Below are 23,505 nucleotides of genomic sequence, written 5' to 3'. Positions count from 1 at the left end.
CAGGGAATGAATGATTTTTAGCAGGTCTTCTAATTAAGATGTCTTTGTTTTTGACTGACAGAGCTAAGTTTTTAAGATCTGAAGCCTTGGACTATTAATGCATCAACTTGCTGGATCTTTTGCCTAGCAGTTGTTCCTATAGTACCTGTGCAAAGCTCTCTTCGCAATAAAGAAAACACCAAAGCTATTTCATGCTCAAAAGTTTATGTGGACTTCAGTTGTCAAAATGAGTTCAATAAACAGTTCTTTTTTGCACAGCTGGGAGCCCATCCAAGGAGAAGGAAAACTCTGACCCTAAACCTCTGCTGCCTTGTGGCCATAGTCATTTTAAGATTGGTTTAAACAGTAGAGAGTCATGGGCTTCAAGAACCACCCTTAGCTGGATATCACCCATTGTGTTATATGGCACACAAATGCTAATACTGCATTAAAGACAACTATATATATTTCCTAAGCAGTGTCACAATATTTCCAGGAATAAAGATAACGTTCTTCCTGAAGGTTTGTGGATGCAAACTGTAGTTTCATCTACGCATTCTTGAAGGTGATTCCCACCCCCTATTGAGGAAGTTCTTATTTCATTCCACCTGGTAGTCTCTTCCCAAATGTAAGTAATTACTCACCCTACAATACCCATGAAGCGAACTGTGATGTGCATAAGACTGATTTGCTAATCCTTCACCATATAGGATAGCAACATTCTGTTATGTACAGTCATAGGATTAAGGCATCTACTTCTAACTAACTTGTGTCTATTGGAAAGATAACAGCTTAGGTTAAAATATGTATCTGGACCTTCTACTCCAACTAAGGATAAACAGAATGAAGTAAGATTGAACAATAAGCCACTATTTATAAACCATTGTGGAAATTTGTAGCAGCCTTACCAGAGTCTTGTGAATTTAACACTTCTAAGGCATGCATCATGGCACTTGCGAAGACATTGGCATCTTCTTTGCTGCCAAAGTTGAGCCCGTACACTTGCCTAGCATCCCGCCACTGATGAAACGTCTGTGTTGCTTGATTGTACTTCAATCCTTTTGGAATGGCACAATTTATTACCACCTTAAAAAAAAGTAAAAGTATGGTTATGGCTTAAAGGTGTTTTGTAGCATTTTCACCTATGGATGTGTATTCCTTTCACCTTCCCCTTTTTCCAAAAGTATTTGAGAGATTTGCTTGTGGTCCTGCTTAAGGGGCCCAATGCCTTTGAACACACTTCCTGTTATCAGCAAATGTCCCCTTCTCTATTGATTTTCCTCAATTATATTGTTTTAATTATCATCCATAAACCCCCCCTGCAGTGCCAGTTAGTTCAAATAACAATTAAAAAACACCACCCCACCAATATATTATAAAGCAGTAATTTTCCAATGAAAATGCGTAAGTGGTCGTTAAATAAATATATTTCACAGCGTTTGACTATGTTGTTCAGCATTAATAGAAATGGACTGAGAAGAAACTTAAGAGGCAGTTAATGAGTAACTATGTGCACAGATGGAAGAAAATGCTAAGTACGACTCCTCTTGCAACTCATTCATTCAGACACGTATTTCTCATAGTTCCAACTTCATTTAGGGATTCCCCCCCCCTTTTTTTTAAGGCAGAGGTACATGTATGCTCCAGTACTGGGCATACCCTCTCTGACTAGAACAGAGGGCTAGGTGTAACACAGTATCACTACTCTTCCATCGTTCTGCCCCAATGAGTGCAGCTCCAGGTGAGATCTTGCATTGGAAACAGGTGCTGGGCCAGTAGGGCTGTACAGAAGACTTGCGCCAGAAGCAGTTTAGTCCTGCTGGCCACATGACCTGGAAAGCTGTCTGTGGACAAACGCCGGCTCACTCGGCCTGAAAGCGAGACGAGTGCCACAACCCCATAGTCGCTGGATTTAACTGTACAGGAGTCCTTTAACTTTACCTTATAGAAGAGGACTAGGGAAGAAAAGCAGCACCTGCAGATGAGACCTGCTTTTGCCTCAATTGATTTGGCTGTGGGGAAAGGCTTGGGGATAGGTTACAGAGACTATTATTCCCATGTTCTTATGTCCTCTTTCTCCAATGATATTTGATTTATGTTTGGAACCGTTGGCATATGCAATTAGACAGAACAGAAAGATTTATGGTTTGTGCATGAACAAGTGGAATTTAGATTAGCTTTGTCTGAAGATGATTTGCTACTATTTGTTAGCAGGCCTGAAACAGTTACTTCAGAATTTATCAGATCAATGGATAAGTTTAGTCAAATTCCAGGATGAACAATAAAGTGGTTAAAATAAGAGTGCCAGAGGGCAAGTGTAAATTGCCTGCTGTGTATGTCTTTCACTAAGCATTTTCACAAGGGATTTTGGTTTCTACAGATATTTCTCAAATCATTAAATTAAGCTTAAATAGGTTCATAACTGAGATCTGGCACTACTTAAACTTAGCACTTAGGGGTAGAGTTAACACACTTAAGATGTACTGCCATGAACAATAATTTTTCTGAGTCGTATTTGTCAACAAGTTTCCCAAGCATATTTTCAAAGTTTAATGTATTATTTCTGATGTTTATTTGGGGTAATTCACCACCTCGTATATCACTTAAAATAAAATGGAAAGGTGATTTAATTTTCCATATTTTATTTTATACTACAAGGCATAAACAAGTGGCAAGTTTCTTTTTCTAGGAGTACCCCCAGCATGGGAAATTTGAGAGGTGGCTCATGCAATACCTCTTTTGGGATGGGTGGTACTGCAGTCTATACATGTAAAAAAGGGTCTACATCACCAATTTCAGCAACTAGGGAGTCACTGTGTATGCTGGCTTGCCAGCTATAATTTGACCCTATGCTGATAATTAAATTATCTTCATGGCCTAACCCTGATTTACAGATAATTCTTTCTATGGAAGAAGTGGCTAGATTCCGGGATTTATACATTAGATGAGCTGATAGGAACAGATGGAGAATTTTTACAGTTTTCTTTATTGAGGGCCAGTTACTATTTACCAATGAGTGCTGAATGACAATATTTTCATTACAGCACCTGTTGGTGTCTATTTATGGTCCATCTGCAGTGATTGCTTATACCCCAGGTGAGAGATGGAGTGGGATGCCTGTACAAGATGGTTTTGTTCTGTTTCTCAGCTGGTGGCTTGACATCTTTATGGTGAGCTGTACATGTGATCTATTGTGGATTGATGTCTGTCTGCATGGCCTGGTGGCATGATAAATTGTGTACAGTGTTGCCTCACAAGACGAAAAGAATCCGTTCTGTGATTCTCTTCGTCTAGCGGTTTTTTCGTCTTGCGAAGCAAGGCCATTGAAGGATTAGTGGATTAGCGCTATTAGCGGCTTTTAGGGGCTTATCTGCTGATCAGATCAGCTGATAAGCGGCTTATAAAAAGGGGGGGGAAGGGGGAAAAAACCAGCAGGAACTCGCAAGACATTGTCGTCTTGCGAAGCAAGCCCATAGGAAATTCGTTTTGCGAAGCACCTCCAAAACGGAAAACTCTTTCGTCTTGCGGGGCACCAGTGTATTCTTACTTTTACTTTAGCAGAGTGTTCCACATACAGGATATGTCTTGAGGGAAGGATATCAGAGTAGAAAGTGATCGAGGGGAAGGGTAGGCATTACAGAATGAGATGTTGAAGGGATGATGACATGTGTTTGTACCAGATATTCCTCATTAAACTCCCCCTTATCGCAGAATCAATGGATAATCTAACACTGTCCCCTTCAGTCTGGTGGTTCTTCTGCTGGTCAGCTCGCAATGAATGCTAATCCATGATCTAAGTGTGGTTCAGCAGGCTGACCTGGTTGAGGCTAGGTCTCACCGAGAGCTGGGTGGGGCAGCCGGGTAGGCCAATTTGACTCAGCTCTGCCCACCCAGGTACTTGGTGCGACATCAGCCCAGAATGGAGAGACTATCCACATACCACCATCATGTACCACCTTCCTTGGAGCAGTACTAGAGGGTCTGCATCTGACGCTGGGCCAAAGAGACTGGTTAAGGGTGCTATTGGTGTACTGCCCACCCTGCTGCTCATCAGCCTCCCTGGCTGAGCTTGTCTCAAGTGTGATGCTGGAGAACCCCCGTTCTGTGGTTTTGAGTGACTTCAACATTCATGCTGAGAATGCCTCAGGTCCAGCCTGGGAGTTCATTGCCTCCATGGCAATCATGGGCCTGTCTCAAGTGGTCATGTGTCCAAGGCAGAGAGCAGGAAATAGCCTTGATTTAGTCTTTGCTCCATGTGGTGTGGGAGGTTGTCTGGAAATGGGGTGGTGGTGAATATCACTTCGTTGTCATGGTCAGTCCACTTCTAGGTGAGGTTTGGGGATCTGCTCCATCCCCTTCATTATTTAGATTGCCCCTTACTGAGCCCTTTACAGCTCTACAATATTCTTTTTGAGGTGAAGCAACCAGAACTCTACACAGTATTCCAGGTGCAGCTGCACTAAAGATTTGCATGATGATCTTCATTTTGTCTTCAAAACATTATCAATTACATACCTTCGGCTCCTCAGTCATGAATCTGTTGTAACAAATGTTTCTGTTTTATAAGTCTCTGATACCCTGATCCTTCAAGAGGTAAGCAATACACATACTAACATTGGTTTTTAAAAATCAAAATGTCGAAGTCACAAATGCAATCCTTTCTGCTTAGGAACTAGCTGGCTTGTTAAATCAATAAATGAAACTTTGATCTCACCTACACCAACTCTTTGGACTCTACATTCCAAAACCCCCAGATAATTCCACTCAGTTGGCATTATTTGTTTTTTGGTAAAAGAGGCAAAAGATTATAAAAAATGCAGATTTGTGGTGAAAATCTTCTGAAAGCCTCTGACATGTTTGACTGTCCCATTATTCTATTAAGTTAAAGGCTCTGAGGTGGATCCAAAAGTTCATCTCCTTCCATCAATGTAAGAGAACATTTACATCTGAACAACTAAAATAAAAGGCCATTTTAATTACTTGAGTTTAATCACTTACCTGATGATCCTGAATCTTTCTGCCAACTACTCTAAATGTATTGTTGCCTGTATGATGATATATATGAACTCTGCTAAATCCAGTAGATCCACCAGCTGGTACCCACTTCTTATTAGCATCATCATAGACCATTACAGCAGCCCGTGCTTGGCAGATGCTCTGCTCACTGTTAAAACAAGGGAAAACAAATTATTAGAAGGAAAAAAACAAGTGATGTTAAATGTCCTATATGAAAGGAAACACCTTTTCAAAACAAAGGCAACATTCTACCACTCATTTCCCATTTTGAAACGTTCATACATAGTTTCATTAGTAAAATCAGACACTGTTTCCGAACAGTTCATCTAATTCTTCTGAATAGGGGAAGAGGAGGGATGACCACGGTGGACCAATTTATGTCATTAAAATAATAATAATAATCCAATCTTGCAATTCATACGTTTCTGACCCACTTTTCAAAGCACAAATCTTCACAAAATGGCTTATAATATTAAATTGGTATAAATACAGCTTTAAAATGACTGAAAATAAACATTGTAAATACAGCAACAACTTGGGCTCACAGTGCCTTAAAGACTGCCTAAGCCTTTATATCCCAGTTCGATGACTGAGATCATCCAGAGTAGCACTGCTAGTTATTCTGCCCCCGCCTGACCAATCAGAAGTTCAGTATTTAGTGACACTGGTCCCAGGTTATGGAACATTCTTTCAACAGAGATTCAGTAAGCATCCTTGCTTTTAACTATTAGGCTTCTCTTGATTTATTTATTTTTAAATACAGGTAGGCCTCCACAGTTGTTTAAAACAAACCATGGTTTAATCTGAATGTTCAATATGCTAGTGCATGCTGCTCACAGAGCTCCCCCTCCCTCCTATTGCACCATGGATGAAACAAGCTAGAATCCGGCTTGTCATGCCAACAGAACACAGGCTCCTGGTCTTGTTTCCTCAAGCAAACCACAAAACGCTAGCCAGTAAGAAACCTTGGCTACCACTTATGACTTGTTTGGAGGAAACAAACCAACAGCCCCAGATTTGGACAACATAACAAGACAAACTGTGTCTTGTTTAATTTGTGGTGGAAAAGCAGGGATGGGATGCCACAGAAACCTTTAAACATTGTGTAGCAGTATACTGCTCATTCTCATTAAATCATGGTTTGTTTTAAACTAAGGTTTAATATGAGATGTGAACCAGACCTATTCAACCTGCAACTTCAGAGCACAGATTCTTCTTCCATTTATAACTGCCCAAATATTCAATGACCCATATTAATCTGGGAATAACTGGCTTTTAGCCCAGATTCCAAGGGACATAAAGCAGAGTGTGGCTCAATAGGATTTACAAAAAGGAGCATAATGTTAAAAAGCCTGCTAAGATAATCTACTGGCCTGAACAAATAGCTGCTAGGTTCATCCAAGGCATTATCCAACCAGAACAGAACACATACTTGAACACCTTATTGAATAATAGAGTATTGGAGACTGGCTGGAAATTATTCAATATGGCAGGGTTCAAGTCAAACTGGGCAATTATAAAGTAATCTGAATGTTCTTAGTCAAACCTAAAATCAAAAGCTGCATTTTAATCTTTTCAGAAGACCATCTCTCACTACTACATATTTATTTATTAAATTTTATTATAATTCCCAGTGCTACATAATAACATGAAGCAAACTGAAAGCAACAATGCATTCAGAAAAAATATGGGGGGGGGGGAAACATTAATAAACCCTGCTATCTTGTAGAACAGGGGTCAGCCGTGGGCCGGTCCACCATCCCTCAGACCATGTGGTGGGTCGAACTATATTTTGGGGGGGGGGAATGAACAAATTCCTGTGCCCCACAAATTACCCAGAGATGCATTTTAAATAAAAGCACATATTCTACTAATGTAAAAACACCAGGCAGGCTCCACAAATAACCCAGAGGTGCATTTTAAATAAAAGGACACATTCTACTCCTGTAAAAACACACTGATTCCCGGACCATACGTGGGCCGGATTGAGAAGGCGATTGGGCCACGTCCAGCATGCAGGCCTTAGGTTGCCTACCCCTGTTGTAGGAGGATCAAATATTTTGTCAAATGAGCCATTAACCTGCAGATTTATGTTGACAACACCTTGGGCAGTTTTCAGCATTTTCATCCCCCCCATCCCAAAAATTTAAATAGCAGTATAAACTTCCCATATATTTAGTTGTCATGTCTTAAAATATTTGTCTGAATTTGTTTCATTATAATAGTTAAACCACACTAAATACACGTTTGAAATATGTCAGTTCAACTATTTTTTTGCTTTTGCAGTTATATAGCATATAAATTTAACATGAAATGCTAGTTTTGATTTGTTCTCTAGATATAAATTACCGTATTTTTTGCACCATAACACTAACTTTTTTCCTCCTAAAAAGTAAGGGGAAATGTCTGTGCGTGTTATGGAGGGAATGCCTACAGGTGGCATGCCTACGGATTTTCCTCCTCTAAAAACTATGTGCGTGTTATGGTCGGGTGCACGTTATAGAGCGAAAAATACGGTAAATAAAAATGTTAACACAGGCTGTATCAATTATAATAAAAAAAAAAAAAATTTTAAGTATAAACCATTTATTCAGTATAATCTTGAAGTATAAACAACCCATTCAAGTTTTGCCCTTCTCCGCTAGAAAACATCCACCATGACATGTGAAAAACAGGACTAAAAATACAATAGAATCAGATATCAAAAATGAAACATAAAAACAATGACTACATAGCTCATCCTCAAAGAAACTGCAAGGACATCTGCTTCATGAGTGAGACAAACTAGCTTGTGGTGCTTGACGCATACTTTCCCAGCTGTTATTTGGATAGCTCTTTTTTTAGATACAACAACCCTACTTCTAGATCCAACAGAAATGCCCAGCGTACAATGCCCTTTCCTCAAATACTTGGGAAAAGTTAAGTCAATGTACTTCAGTAAAGTACACTGAAACCAGACCATTTGCACAGTCCTAAAACATTCTCAGGTCATGGTTGTTGAATAAAAATGAGAAGATAGTCTGCTAGTTTAAGAGAACACAAGCACTAGAGTCAGTGAACAGATGAGCGTTATGAACATCAAGAGTGAAGTCCCTTCAAACTACGTTAATCTATCTTTAAACATTTGTTACAGCACAATCCTAGACATGGTCTACTCACAAGTAACTCCCAGTGTGCTCAAAGGGGCTTATTCCCAGATAAGTGGGTACAGGATTTTAGCATGTAAAAACTAAAGTGTTGGTGGAGGAAAAAGAGGTCACAATTAACCTGGATTGGGGTTATTTATGAAGACTTTGGATTTTACCTAGAAAACTATAACCTGTTTTATATAGCAGCCTTGCAGCAAGACAGTCATCTCTTCATATTTAACTGGCTTACTGAAATAAACCTGCACAGAATTAGTCCAGATCACCCACCAACACAAATGTAGCAGCTCTGTTGCACTAATAAGCGAGCAGCTAGAGATTGTGGTTTGTTGTAGAAGCCTTTTAAGCAGTGGGTACCAGCATGCTACTAATCTGTGTTAAACCATAGTTATTTTCTAATGTTATGTGCAAACTGCATTCCGATGTTAAATGCTGGATCCTGACCAAAGAGCTCACCATGTTGACTAGGTTAGCTTCTCTGGCATTTAAGATCTTAAGCAGATACTCAGTGGTAAAGCATTTAGGGGCATGTTAGTGATATCTTCATCACAATTCTGATGCAGATATTGGATGCAAAACACAGATTATGCCACTTGCCTTACTCAGACTTTATACCCCTGTCTATACTTGGTACAAAGTAGAAGTTATTTTAGTTAAGGCTGTTTCTAGAGTACACCAATGTATGTCAGCTGTGTTATTTATTGCAAAGGTATTTAGTCTCTTCATGCTATAAACGGAAAAACCAAATCAATAACCCCAGAGTATTTGCACCGTCACCAATAGACAACATGAAGCCTAGCTAGACAAGACAAGAATACTTAACTAGTTTTTCCAGAGGGAATTGCAGTTTGAGAACTAAATCAAAATGTGCAAGCACAATGACTGAGAGCTTTCAATGCACAGTGTATCAAAATGAGGGACAGTATTGGAGAAAATGCAGTATTTTACTGGTGTGCATTGTTTGTTGGAGCCTCCCCACTAACTCCTGCTCTGAATCCCTTTTTATACACATTATATATTTTTATACATATCAGACCTACTCATTCATTACCCTGCTGGGGGGAGGGAAACCAGGTCTTGGATTGATGAACATCCAATACCCTTTTAAATGTGTTGTGGAACCATGAGCTAGTTTTCAATTAAGTTTTACTCAGAGTAGAACCACAGGAATTAATGAGCTGGGTTAGGCCCATTATTTTCAACAGGTCTACTCTAAACTTTAGTAGAATGCCACCCATGATTTACAGTGAACAAACTTTATCTATTAAAGGGTAAATCAATTCAAAGTCGCTTTTTCTTTGCCTTTTCAGTTGCAGTTTTTCCCCTAGGGAAATGATGTTATAGATTATGCTACTGTTATATAAACTGAAGATTTGTGTTCCTAACAAAATAATTTACTATGCTAGTTAAATGTAAGATTTATTTGGATTTAGTTATAAATGGCATTACTGAGATAGTAACAGTTCAATCTTAAACACTAACTTTGTTTGGAACACCAGTAATGACTCACTTTCCCCTTTTAAAATGTTTTTGAAAAACAGCATGCTTTAAGCGACTAAGATACAAAATTATATTGGTACAAAAACCTTTTCTTGGCACACAGCCCATTTTTGTTTTTTGTTTAAAAACATTTTATCTATGATGCGAGGAGAAACCAGATCAACCTTTCTGTTTATCCTAATAAGAAAACGAGAAGTACCTGAGCAGTTCAAGTACTGTTCAGTAAAGAATGACTTTCACCATTAATCCTAAAAGATTCAAAAGGATAAATATAACTATCTTACAAGTACTCAGAGAAAACGCTTCATGTAGGATATCAGTCACTCTCTTATGTCTGTCAGAAAGTCACATATGCAGGAACATCTTCCAAATGTACCTTTAATTCTTATTTTGTTAATTGTTTTGTAGTGCTCAAGCTATTTGTGCTAAAAATAGTTTGCTACATATAAAAAACTACGTGCAACAATTAATTTCTTTCCACTTGTTATCAGAAAGAGATCAACCTCTTTTCAACAAGAATTTAAATTAATTTAAAAGTTTGTATTATCTTTCAGAAGCAGAATTTCTGTACGTTTTATCACAAGCAAGCGCTATGGTGTGTACTTACATTGCTACAGGCAGCTGGAGCACAGCCAAGGGTATATCTGCCAGTTTCATGGTTTGCTGCTCTTTGTCAGACAATCTTAGAATTCTCATAGTAAAAGTATAACCCCCCGCAATGGATATTTCTTAAGACTTTTGAGTGCTCAACTAGACTAGAAGCTTGAAAGTAATGTCCCAATTTCTAATTAAGTCAGAGAGTAGTCTTGCAAGAATGTAACTGGTCCCTAAAATAAACATGCCACTGAAATCTTAGCCATATGCTATAATTCTTTTCCTTCCTGAACTCATTCTCTAAATGTAGTAGGTAACAGTGAAGTGTATACAAGACTCAACTGGAGAAACTTTTACCAAGCTACTACAAAGTGACTATCACAGGCATTCAGGCAAGGGCATTTTCTTCTGCATAAAGTGTTATGAAGGAATACAAGCAGAAAATTGGCATGGAAGATTTCACAGGTTGTGCAGAAAAGATCGATGAGCATAATGCATCCATCCCAGAAATTTTGTTTAAGGGCAGGTTAAAAATACCTTAAAAAATAGAGCAGCACAGACAGGTCCTACTCCTGCAAAACCATTCCTCAACTGTTTAGTCATGGTATTCCTCCAAAGGAATCATTCCACATCGCTCCTTCATATGGGAGATTACACCGAAACAATGCAACTCGATCCGCAAGAAATTAAAATACACAATACATATGTGACTGCCTCTCCCAATACGAACCTATCCGGACCCTTCCATCTGAGGGCATTCTCCATGTGAGGGAGGTTCACAAAGAGCAAAGCCTTTTGGGTTGGGATTCCCTAGCTGTGGAATTCTCCCCAGTGAGGTCTAAAAGGAGGTCATCATTAACCTCCTTTTAGCACCAAAACAAAACTCATCTTTTATCCCAGGCATTTGATGGGAATATGGCAAGCTGGTTGACGGCCTACTTGATAAGAATGTCCTTGCTGTTGAAATTTTTGTTGTTTTTCTTTGATGGAATTATTTTATCGAAACTGATTCTACTGAAACTTCAGCTGCTTTAGAATGTAGCTGCAGTTGGTCCAAAATGCAGATACTGCCGGTGAGATGATCAGACCACCTGGCTGGATCTTACTGGACATAAGGCTGAGGGCCCTTTTACATGGGGACCCTGTGACTCTGGAAGTCCCTCTCAGTAGAAAAGCAATCAAATGCCTTGGCTTCAAGGATTTTGGAAGAACTTTTTTCTTACTTGCCTTCCATAAGCGATGTTTTGTTGTTCGGACTATGGCTATTCTCTGCTGTTCTACTGGATTTTCGGGGGGGTTGGGGGGCAATTCTATTTCTTTTGTAGAGTCATGTTTTTCTGTATGTTGTATTTTATTCTTGTAAGCCACTTTTAGCAGGCCCCACCTAGAAATGCTTTAAAATAAACAAACTCCCATCAACCCCAGCCAGATACAGAGCACAAAGTTTTGGAAGACTGGCCTAGTCTTGGGCAGAACTGTCTGCCCTCTTTGATCACTAGATGCCCTGAGCCTGCAAGGAAGCAATGGGTCTTCATAGCACATGACAGCTACTTGAGGCAAGTACTCATTTTTTGTGACATCAAAACTTGCATGGGTGTTTGAATACGAGCACAATATGCAATCCATCAAGTATGCTATTTTTAGCATTTAAAAAATGCTTATGAATTAAACTATTAATAGTGCAGGAAATTTTATTACTATATGTCAGGGACGTTCAACTCCCGAGAGACTGCGATCTACTCCCACAATAAAAAGCTGTCAGTGATGTACCCATTTTTTGGGGGGGGGGGACACAAAAATTGTTGATTTTTTTTTTTTAGGGGAGCAGATCCAAGTTGTTGAGTTGATGGGATTACCCCATCTGCCGCTTTTGCGATTGTGCACGAGTGAGGGCCAGGGCCGGATGCTTCCCCCCACGGAGGAAATTAACTGAGCCGCTAGCTGCAGTCAACCCATTGGACATCCCTGTATATGTTAAAAAGAAGCATCTAACAGATTCATTTTCAGCTGCAAAGGTTCTGGCACTTGCCTACTATCAAAGGACAGCTTCACAATACTATGAACGCTCACTACATATTCCAACACTAATGCTTGAAGGCAAGCTTATGGCAAACAAGTAAATATGTGCTTGCTAAGCATCTGCTTACTACATATGTGCTACTTCATGATGTTCATGATGGCAACATGCTGCAGAATAAGCAGGATACATATTAGACAACCAATCCTATTCTGGGAATACCAGCTGGTATTCTAAGGCAACCTGGAATTGTGATGCATTAAACCACATCTCAGTGTACGCAGTCTTGCCTTTCACTTTCTTGTAACAAACTTTGAGCAAGCTGTACAGAAAAGCTTACAAGATACAGTCGTACCTTGGTTCTGGAACACCTTGTGACTCGAACATTTAGCCTCCCGAACACCACAAACCTGGAAGTGAGTGTTGCTGTTTTCGAACATTTTTTTGGAAGCTGAACGTCTGATGCAGCTTCCACAGCTTCTAATTGAGTGCAGGAAGTTCCTGGAGCCAATTGGAAGTGGTGCCTTGGTTTTCGGAAGTCGAACGGACATCCGGAATGGATTCTGTTCAAGAACCAAGGTACGACTATACCTACCACGTTAGAGCAGCATTACCATTCATGCATTAAGTCTATGCAGTCTCTGTCAGAACTCTGCCATAACTAATTTCCATGGAGCAATTTTTGAGAAATTACTTAATTCCTCTCACAGTCACAACTGCTCAGTATACACATAGAATATATGGAGGGGAAATGTATTCTTGTCTCTGGTGCAGATTTTGAGGGTACACAGAGGGTTGCAGAGAAGAGGAGAGGAATGAAAAGTCTATTGTGCAAGCTGGATACAACCCTTAGTTCTTGAACGTCTAAGATAGTAATCTAGATTCCCCCACCCCCAAACAAGGGGTTAGTTACACACTATAGACAGGCAAACTCTTAGAGATAGCATTGAAACAGTTTACCATTGTAGCAGATCACTTTACCACAGGAATATGTGTTGTTTTCAAGTGCTTAAGCACAATTGTTACTCTTCTACAAGAACCGTAGAAGTAATTTAAGACTTACTGGTGGAATTTTTTTTAAAAGAAAAATTGTCTTTCTTCATATACAAATAGAATAATGTATGGAGTGCGCATGCCACCTACCTAAGTGTTATAAATCACTTCTGTAGAACAGCTCTTGGGGAACAAGAATGCCGTATCAATCAACAAGTGCTCTTAAGCTTTCTAAAAAGTTCTATTTGCTAAATAATAAATAATTGTAGACTAGGTGGCATTTCTTAACCTGTTTGCTAATCATCTGCAGGTTTTTTGTTCTTTTTTTTAGCATTCACCAGATATTTTAAAGGAGAACTGTTCCATCTCTTGCACTGAAGAACCACCGTTCATATTATTAATTAATGCTATGTTATGAAAAGCTTTGCACAACTTGTGAAGCGAGAATCAGTACAAACAAGGAGTCAGGGGGGGAATGCCTTAAAAACAGATGCAAAATATTCAGTGAAGACTGCAAAACATATTAGATGGCAGGCGCTAGCCTTCAAACTCCTCCCAGTATCTTGACAGCTAAAAGGAAAAAAAGCCCACAATGGCTAGCACCACCATTTAGCGAGTACTACTTGATTCAACTAAAAGCCTGTCAAAAGTGCCTTCACTGTAGCTCTCTATCCTCTTGCTGGCTATAGGGGAAATAATTTTGCTTAACTAGTGTCAAACCATATGGGTATGTTTTTATTTTATTTCAAAAATTGAAAGACCACCCTTCAGCTAGGGCTGGACAGTATCTGGTTTTCAACATCATGATATTCCACCAGCTAAACAACGTGATACGCCAATATATCACAATGTCTGAGATATAATGGGGCTATGTAGAGGCACTGGCTGACTTCACTGCCCCCCCCCCGGGTTGTGATTTTTGCCAGCCCCTGCTCTTGTGATTCACTGCCACTTGCAGGAGGCAGAGGAGAGGTGAGCTGGCAGAGTTAATAGGGGCTACAGGAATCAAGAGAAACATTGGCTGGCTTCATGGTTTTTCCCACTGTGATTTTTGCATAGCTCTCACACACACATATCATGATTTGCAATATATTGCCAGGTCAAAAATTATGAAACTGATATCACAATATAGACGTCCAACCGCTTTGGATGATATACCAATATATTGCCCAGCCCTACTGTGGAGGAAGCTTCTGAGATCTTCAGAACTTGAAGAAGCTGCTCTCCCAGACCACATTAACTTACTAGGTATGTAAGGGATAAGGCAAGTCTCTCAATCTGCATTCCAGATCTTTAGTGTCATTATTATTAGCACAGCATCTGCTAATGAATATTTTGATGACGCTCCAGTAAGAAACAGTAGTCCTAGTACACATGCCTAGTACACCCTTAATGAAGGTCAAACAGGTGCTGCGGAGCCTTATGTTCCATAATTTAAGAAAGGTGGGCTATAAATCACTACACATAAATAGTAAAAAATAATGGTGACTGGAAGTGTTCCACACAACATGTCAACCGTTTTCATCTATTTAAAAAATGGTACAAATTGATGTTATTATCTACAAGGTGACTGAATTCTGTATACAGATGGCAACCATTTTGCACGGGGTTCCATTCTTGGAGCCTGCACATGTCAGTGGAGCATGCATAAGCCTGTTGCGCCCTCTTCTGTGTCCCAAAAGACCCACACATTGCCTGTCTTGTATCAACTGGACAAGCGCAAAATGGTTGCGACTTGTACTTAAGTGAACACTTTTCCTCATAGGAACTCTCCCATTGGTTGAGATTGGGGGAGGAAGGTTCACTCCCTTCATTCACATAATGAGACTGCAGGACATTGCCTCCCGTGTAGAAGTTAAATCCACAGCACACCCAAGACAAATTTTACTACAACCCAACCACGATTCAGGAGACAGGAAACATTCAGACATATGTCTGTACTGTACTTATTATACAGTAGTAATAGAGGAAGTGTAGTATAGCGGATAAGACTAGTACCTGAGAGACAACTGAAGGCAGCCCTCTTTAGGGAAGTTTTTAATTTCTGATGCTGTACTGTTTTTAATATTCAGTTGGAAGCCGCCCAGAGTGGCTGGGGAAACCCAGCCAGATGGGCGGGTTATAAATAATAAATTATTATTATTATTATTATTACTATGTTTCAAATCCCAACTCAGCCATAAAGGTCACTGGGTGACCTTGGGCCCGTCACTGCCTCTCAGCCTAATCTACCTCACAGGGTTGTTTGGGGGATTAAATGAAGAGGGGCAGAACCATGTACACCACTTTGTGCACTTTGGAGAAAAAGTTGGGATGAAATAAATAAATAAATAAATAAATAACTTTAGATTTTGTACTGTTGGATGGGTTTTTTGTTTTTGTATTTAGTTTCTATTGTAAGCTGTTTTGGATACTGCATGCGGTAAATTAAGCAGTAAGGGCATTTTAAAATCTTAAAACGTTCACTGCTTCTTAAAGCTAATGCAATCAGGTCTTCTGCTCATACTGACTTTTCATAAATCGAGCTCTCATTTCTATCATTCCAGGGCTAGATAAAAAGCAGTAGTTATTCAATGTGTGCATACAGATGAACACATTTAAAATCAGCTCTTGAAATGTCAAATCTCATAATGGCACCGTCTGTGCCTTTTCTATTGTGCAGTTTCATTTAATTGCTATGGCACATATCTCGAAGTTCCAAACCAGCACAGTGTCCCAATGCCCTTATGCCACAGAAAGTTGTTCAAAATGCATCTAAATTTATAGACAACACCAAATATAGAATTATTGTTATGATAAGCAAGCCTCAACAGCTCAGTTAAGAAGTCAGCCAAACCATGCTTTGGCCATCAGAAATATGCTCCCACTAACCACAGTTAGTACACAGGGTGCCACCCAAACCAGAACTTGAAATCCATTTTTAATCAACATTGGAGGAAATCTATAGTTAGCAGTTAACATAATTTGTGGAGTTTAGACATCAGAGCTAAGTGTTTTTATTTTTAATTATTTACAGAAAATATTTGTAGCAGTTTACAACAAAATATAAATGCATAAAATAAAACATATTTAAAACAACCAAATAAAAATTAAAAAGTAAAACGGCGTCAGACAAACACAGCTAGCTTAAAACAACCAAGACATCCAATTCACCTAAAGAACATACAACTAGCATACCATCAAAAATATCCCAGCTAGCTCTGACAAACAGAAGCCTAGATTAGCCCCCAAAGGCTATGATGCAAAAAAATTAAAAAAAAAAAATCTGCAGGGCAGGAAGTACAGGAAGGAAACAATGCGCAAAATGGGAGAAGCAGCCAATCATGAGGCACATTTCTATAAATTGAGCCAATAGTTTCAAGGTACATGTTTTAGCAATCCACGTTACAGTCCAAGAATTGAATTGTATGTATCCTTTAGATCAGCAGCATTATTTCAAAAACACACACACACTTTAATGACAAACTCTCTGCTTCATGACCACAGGAAATAACCTATATTACATCATCTACCACTGACCTATATATAATTGGCAATGCTAGTAAAGACCGTACTACTGACTCACTCCACTAGTGTGGCATATGGCCAATATTCTTTTAGAGGGATTACCATTCAATTATTTCCATGCGGACTTGAACAGGAAGTATTTTATCACTTCAGATGCTGTTAACGGCAGTAACCTTCTAAGACAAAAGTGGACTCCCACAGAAGGTGGAGGAGGTTTTTAAGCAGAAGTTGGGTGGCCATCTGTCATGGATGCTTTAGTTGAGATTCCTGCATTGCAGGGGGTTGGACTAGATGACTAGAAGGGGGATACCTTCCAAATCTACAATGCTATGCTTCTGTGACCTTGCTCACATTTGTTTATGTAAGTGGTTTTCAAGTTGGAACTGGGGAATCCTGGAGTTCTTTGGAAGCTTATCAGGGAATCATCTATGACTCAATCAATACTGGCAGAAAGGCTTTTCTGAAGACAGGCTTGTCCACTGCTACTAAACATTCCCTACAATGTAGATAAAAATGGCTGAAAAGATACAACCAATTGTATAGTGTGCATGTCTGTTTGTTTAAACATTTCACTGAACGTACATGTACATCCAGCTATTCTGTCCAGCTCAAGAGGTTCCTATCAGGCCCACTTAATTGTTAAAGCATAACTAATCTGTGTTAAGTGGCCCCGGGTATGCATTCTTATGGATCATGGAGATTTTCCTATTTTAGACTATGCAAGACTGACATCAGCATAGTCTGCCTCAAAGCATGAAACCCAAAACTGTTTGCAAAATTCTGTTCTGTGACAAATGACAAGAGAAGGACAGGATTCCCTGGAAGTGGAAGTGGAAGACAGAGAATTTGAAAACCAGTTTTAAAGTGACAAACAATATCTATCCTATTCAAAGAGACATATTGGTTTCAAGAAAATGCATTTACCCTCGGGGCCCCTTCCAACTCTACAATTAGATGATAAAACAACAAAGGAAAGATATGACAAATGTGAACAGCACTAGTTTCAAAACATATTCTTGGGTGTTCCAAATGCACTTAAAAATCACATTCACACACACACTATGCCCTACTCAGTAGGGCCTACTCTCTGACAATTCTCCAGTTACACTAGCTCACACACTGGAAGACTTCACTCAATCTGGCCCATCATTTTTTATGGGAGTCAGTTCTATAGTTTAGCTATGAAGAAGCACTTTCTTTTATCCACCCTGAATCTTCTAACACTCTGCTTCATAGGGTGTCCAAAAGATCTAGTGTTATGAGGGAGAAAAACTTTTTCTATCTACTTTCTCCAAGCTGCACATAATTCTCTATACTTCTATCATGTCGCCTCTTACTTGCCTTTTTCTAAATTGAAAAGTCCCCAAAGTTACAACCTTTCTTCATAGGGGAGTTGCTTTATCCCATTGATAATTTTGGTTGCTCTTTCTGAAACTTTTACAACTCCAGAATATTTTTTTTTTGAGGTGTGGCAAGCAGGAATGTACAAAGTATTCCACATGTGGCCGCACCATAGATTTGTATAATGGCATTATGTTCCTGGCAGTTTTATTTTCAATCCATTTCTTAATGATCCCTAGCATGGAATCTGCTATTTTCAGTCACCACGCACTGGGTTGACATCTTCATCAAACAATCTACTATGACCCCAAGGTTCCTGGAGGTTCACCTCCAGTTCAGACCCCATGAGTATTTATGTGGAATTAATGCTTTTTGTCCCAACATGCATTACTTTACACTCGTTCAGAACGAATTGCATTCGCCATTTTACCAACAATTCACTCAGTTTGGAGAAGTCTTTTTGGAGCTCTTCATGATATCTTTTTCCTTTTATTGACTCTGAACAATTTAGTATCTTTGTCACCAAACTTGACCACCTCACTGCATGCTCCTAATTCTAGATCATTTATGAACAAGTTAAAAAACACACGCCTCAATACCAATCCTTGTGGGCCTCAACTTCCTACTTCTCTCCATATTTCCCCTTCATCAATTTTACTTCCTGCATGCATCCCATCTTCTTATACCTCTACATCTAAACCATCATATCATGACATTCCCAATATCCTATGCCGCCTCAGCGTTTAACAACTAATTACCGTAAACTCACACAGTTCAGGAACAGTCCACAGGACAGCCCCCCCCCCCACCAATATTGGAAGGTCTGGGTTATTCCAGCAATCCTCATTGTAATCACAGGCCTAGCAGGCCTAACTATTACAACTGCCAGCTTAAAATGTTAAGCCTATTAGCCATGCAGTCTTGTGTACTCCAAAGTAAACCTCACTTAGTTTAGTGTGGCTTACTCAAAGGTAGTAGGTGAAGGGTATATGACTGCAGCCTAAGGCATCTTTAGAAATAACTGTTTAAAAGGCTATTTGTAGGGTACATGCTGAGAGAATGTGAGTTAGCAACAGCCAAGACTCCATCATAGCATGATGTAGAATTTGGTGTGCTTTTAAACCAAGTTTTTATTTTCTCATGGAGCACAAACAGCTTACAATAAACAATGCAGCATAATGCCAATTATACAAATAAGGCATTACTGGCGTAAATTGATACTCCGAAACACTCATTTTTTTCTGCCAATGCTCCATGTATCCGATTAAGCCCTTCTACGTTCCACAGCAATGATGCCAGCTGCATTTGCTTCTGAGTGCCTCTAGAAAGTCAGGTTCTAATCTTGCCAATTTCATCTGAATATCTCATGGTTTAAATCACAAATTACAGATGCCATGAGAAACTCCATCACAATTACAGGTTAAGAACAAAGTACACATTACCCTAAACACACCTCAAACGGTCAATGCTGGAGGCAGAAAAACACAGAGCATTAATTTTAAGATGGAATTTGGCTGGGTAGAGGACAGTAATAGAAACCTCTGATTGAGAGAAAGCCAGGATTGCTCTCCTTTCCTCCAGTCAAGAGACTTTTGGCATTGCTCCTTAGGTTACTGAGACTGGGAGAGTGAGATTCGCCACTCCAATTCTGACCCATTTTGTCAAGAATCCATTCACCAGCACAGTTCTGCCATGAATTTGCTAAAACAGAAAATGTGAAATTAATATTATATTATTTATTAGACTTGTGCATCACCTATGCCAAAGCTTTAAGGCAACTTTCAACAAACATGTAAGAAGTAAAATTAAAAATTACATAAATATAATTACATCTCATAAAATCAATCACCACATAACTACAATCACTACATAAAACATTTGGTTAGAATATTCTACCTCATACAACTCCCCCCAAACCCAGCATCCCTGCTGTAGATGCTGACAATGGAATATGTTGCCAAAAGTTTGGAAAAGTGAAGTATTAATCACAAAGAAAAAATTCCATATTGTCAGTGATACTGCAGATGGGTATTATGAAATTTTAGGTCTCTGATCAATTGCTGAAGCACAGTGAAGAGTTTCTTGTTACCAGCATTTGCACTACATCATATTTAACATATTACAGTAACTCCAGAGTGAAGAATCGCCTTACAACTTTGACAGGAGTACTCCTAGAAGCCAATATATGATTTAGCCCAAAGTAAGAAATAGTTTCATTTACCTATTGCACTTTCCAAATCTCCATTTTGATGATAAGTGACTATTATTTCTAGGTTGCAGATCATATTCCCCAAGCCATGAGACTGAATAATTGCAGATTTGGTTGCTGAGGCAGCAGTACCAGAAGGACAAACAGTGGGAATCCCATAAAGGAATTAAGCTGTTCCAAACAGGCTCATCTGCTATCATGAGGCATTTCACAAACTGTACATATTCCTATTTCCATGTGACATATTGACCCAGTTCAGATCATCACCATCCAAATGCAGTCACTTGCTATAAAGTGGTCCACAAAACTTTACTTAACTAATACAGCACAAAGAATAGAATTTAATTGGAGAGACACAACAAGTTGGGTTGGCAGTGCTTTGAAGGGAACCTAACTGCAAAAAGAAATAGCTTATTGTTCCTTAGTCACAAATGAGGGTTTTTTTCGGGGCGGGGGCAGGGAGAACAGTGCCAGGCTTGCAAGGCCTAGAACAGTTATAGCAACAATTTTCTCTCCAAAACTGCAAATCAGTTCTTGCGCATCATGTCATCATAGATGAGAAGTTCCAACCATAAGTTTGATAAATGCACATCTCTGTATGAAATAATACATTTAAAAGAATGGCCAGCATTACTTGTTCAGCAGTTAGACTAGATACAAACTACTATGGACAATTTTTAGAATATTCAGGCTACAGGTTTACTGCCAAGAAAATTGTCTGAAGTGAAGCTTATTTTTTTTAAAGCTAGGAAAAATAGTTCCATATATATTTTGGTGCTCTGTGAACAGGTGGAAAGATCAGAAGCACCTGCCTTGTCAGCCATTTGGTACAGCTGCAAGATTAAAGACACAAGTACTGCTAATTACATCTCAGTGAAATTAGTTATAATGTATTCAGAGTTATTCTTCAAACAAAAGGCACTTTAATTCTAAGATTCTTCTCAACTGAGAGATTTTGCACTAAAACGAGCTTACTGATATATATTGCATTAGAAGAATATATAAACATCTACATGCAATTACAGACTATTGTCTATTTTGATACAAGCAAACTGTGAAATTGTAAATCAATGCTGTTTCTAAACTAGCATATGTTATCAAATAAGAGCTCATAATACAAACTTCCAATAGTGCTGTGATGGTTTATGCCAGACACTTTATGAAAATCAAAGCAGTTTTAGTACCACACGGATAAATAAAAATCACTGAACAGCACAACAGTCACGTGACCACAGAAAAAGGCAAAATTTACCCATGAATGTTCATGTGACACAAAGCAGTAAAACTGATCTATTTTAAAAATTATGATTTGTATTCTTAGCCCACTCTTCACCCCACGGGCCAAGGGTGAGTTCCAAAAATATAACCATTAAAATAAACATCATTAAAATAAGAAAATAAGAGTGGTAAGCACCAGCATAACACTTTAAACCATGGGTAGGCAAACTAAGACCCGTGGGCTGGATCCGGCCCAATCGCCTTCTCAATCCGGCCGGCGGACAGTCTGGGAATCAGCATGTTTTTACATGAGTAGAATGTGTGCTTTTATTTAAAATGAATCTTTCGTTTATTTGTGGGGCATAGGAATTCGTTCATTCCCCCCCCATAAAGTCCGGCCCCCACAAGGTCTAAGGGACAGTGGACCGGCCCCCTACTGAAGAAGTTTGCTGACCCCTGATTTAAACTAATGGGTACAGTTCCAGGTGAGTTGCAGTTCCAAGACTGCATGCAAGCGTTTTCCCATGTCACAATGACTTCCATCATGTTGGGCATATACCATCACCAGTAAGTAATGTGGCAGGGCTCACGGGTTTTATGCCTTCTAGCATTTTAAAAAACGTTCAAGATGTGACTGAGTGAATGCAAGCAGCATGAAACTGTTCCTCCACTTTACAGGGGAAAAGCAATGATGCTTTATGACTGGCTAAGTACTGGAATTATGCAATACTACATTCCTACCTTTGAAAGAATACCAACACCAATGGCAGATTTTCAGTCATCTGATCGCTTATCATGGCACAAATAAATGCTATTTTATGGGTTATGCTGGGAGGGGGGGACAGGACCAGGGAAAAACCTTAGCTATGCACAACAGTAGCATATATTTTATTTATTATATATACAGTCCAACTTTCCTCCAAGGAGCTCAGGGCAGCATACATGGTTCATCAGCACCAACACTTTATCCACAACAACCGGAGAACATGATGGGAGTGCTACCGTGCTCATGGCCCTGCTTGTGTGCTTCCCAAACAGCACCTGGTTTGCAACTGTGGGAACAGAAAGCTGGACTAGATAGGCATTTGGTCCGATGTACTCATGTTCTTAAGTGGATTAGACTGAGAGATGTGGCCACCAACGGTTTGGCCTCATTTGGAATTTTGAGGGTACCATGGGCACCAACACCCCTGGGCTGTTTCTTACCCTGCTTCCACACATGCTAGGGGGGGAAACAGGCATGCACATGCACACATGTGGCATTCGGAAGGCAATAGAGTTAAAGCAGATTTCCTGAAGTGTACATGGTTTTGCATAGGGTCACATAAAAAACCCACCATTAGATTAAAGCCTACATTTGTAAAAAGGTAAAAGGTACCCCTGCCCGTACGGGCCAGTCATGTCCAACTCTAGGGTTGTGCGCCCATCTCACTTAAGAGGCCGGGGGCCAGCGCTGTCTGGAGACACTTCCGGGTCACGTGGCCAGCGTGACGAAGCTGCTCTGGCGAGCCAGCACCAGCGCAGCACACGGAAACGCCGTTTACCTTCCCGCTAGAAAGAGGTACCTATTTATCTACTTGCACTTAGGGGTGCTTTCGAACTGCTAGGTGGGCAGGAGCTGGGACCGAAGACGGGAGCTCACCCTGCCGCGGGGATTCGAACCGCCGACCATGCGATCGGCAAGCCCTAGACGCTTAGGTTTTACCCACAGCGCCACCCGTACCCCGCGGTACATTTGTAAACCGCACAGTAAAAATCAAAGTTCCCATTCTTTTCAGCACCACAGAAACACTGATCCAAGACACAGGTGCTCATTGGATCTTCATGATTTTTTTCACACAGTAAAACCCATTGCTAAATTAGAGAACACACTGTGGCCACAGAGCAGGCCCATGATTTCATGGCAGGGTGTGTGTATTTTTTTTTGGGGGGGGGATAAATTAGGAATAAACAGGCGTGTGGAGGTTAAATCAGGACTGAGATTG

At 39.8% G+C, this 23,505-nt stretch overlaps 1 protein-coding gene across 17 annotated transcripts in view; it reads right to left on the bottom strand.

The window, feature by feature from the left end:
• ENAH (ENAH actin regulator) overlaps positions 1-23,505 on the bottom strand; it is a 152,474-nt gene that overhangs the window by 29,459 nt on the left and 99,510 nt on the right. For 13 of the 17 annotated variants that reach the window (XR_014524287.1, XR_014524288.1, XR_014524289.1 and 10 more), the window contains 2 exons: positions 4,978-5,143; positions 888-1,065 (listed from right to left, as the gene is read on the bottom strand). Coding sequence is in view for 14 of the 17 variants with exons in the window: in XM_083496055.1 (XP_083352181.1) it covers positions 888-1,065; positions 4,978-5,143 (344 nt within the window). In the remaining 3 variants the exon portion in view is untranslated. Of the gene's footprint in view, positions 1-887; positions 1,066-4,977; positions 5,144-10,248; positions 10,421-23,505 lie in introns of those variants that run through there. The other 4 variants (XM_083496061.1, XM_083496056.1, XM_083496059.1 and 1 more) reach the window with 3 other exon arrangements.

Source organism: Podarcis liolepis, assembly GCF_965112155.1.
Source record: "Podarcis liolepis genome assembly, chromosome: 3".
Classification (NCBI taxonomy): Eukaryota; Metazoa; Chordata; class Lepidosauria; order Squamata; family Lacertidae; genus Podarcis; species Podarcis liolepis.
This window is presented reverse-complemented; position numbering and strand designations above follow the sequence as displayed.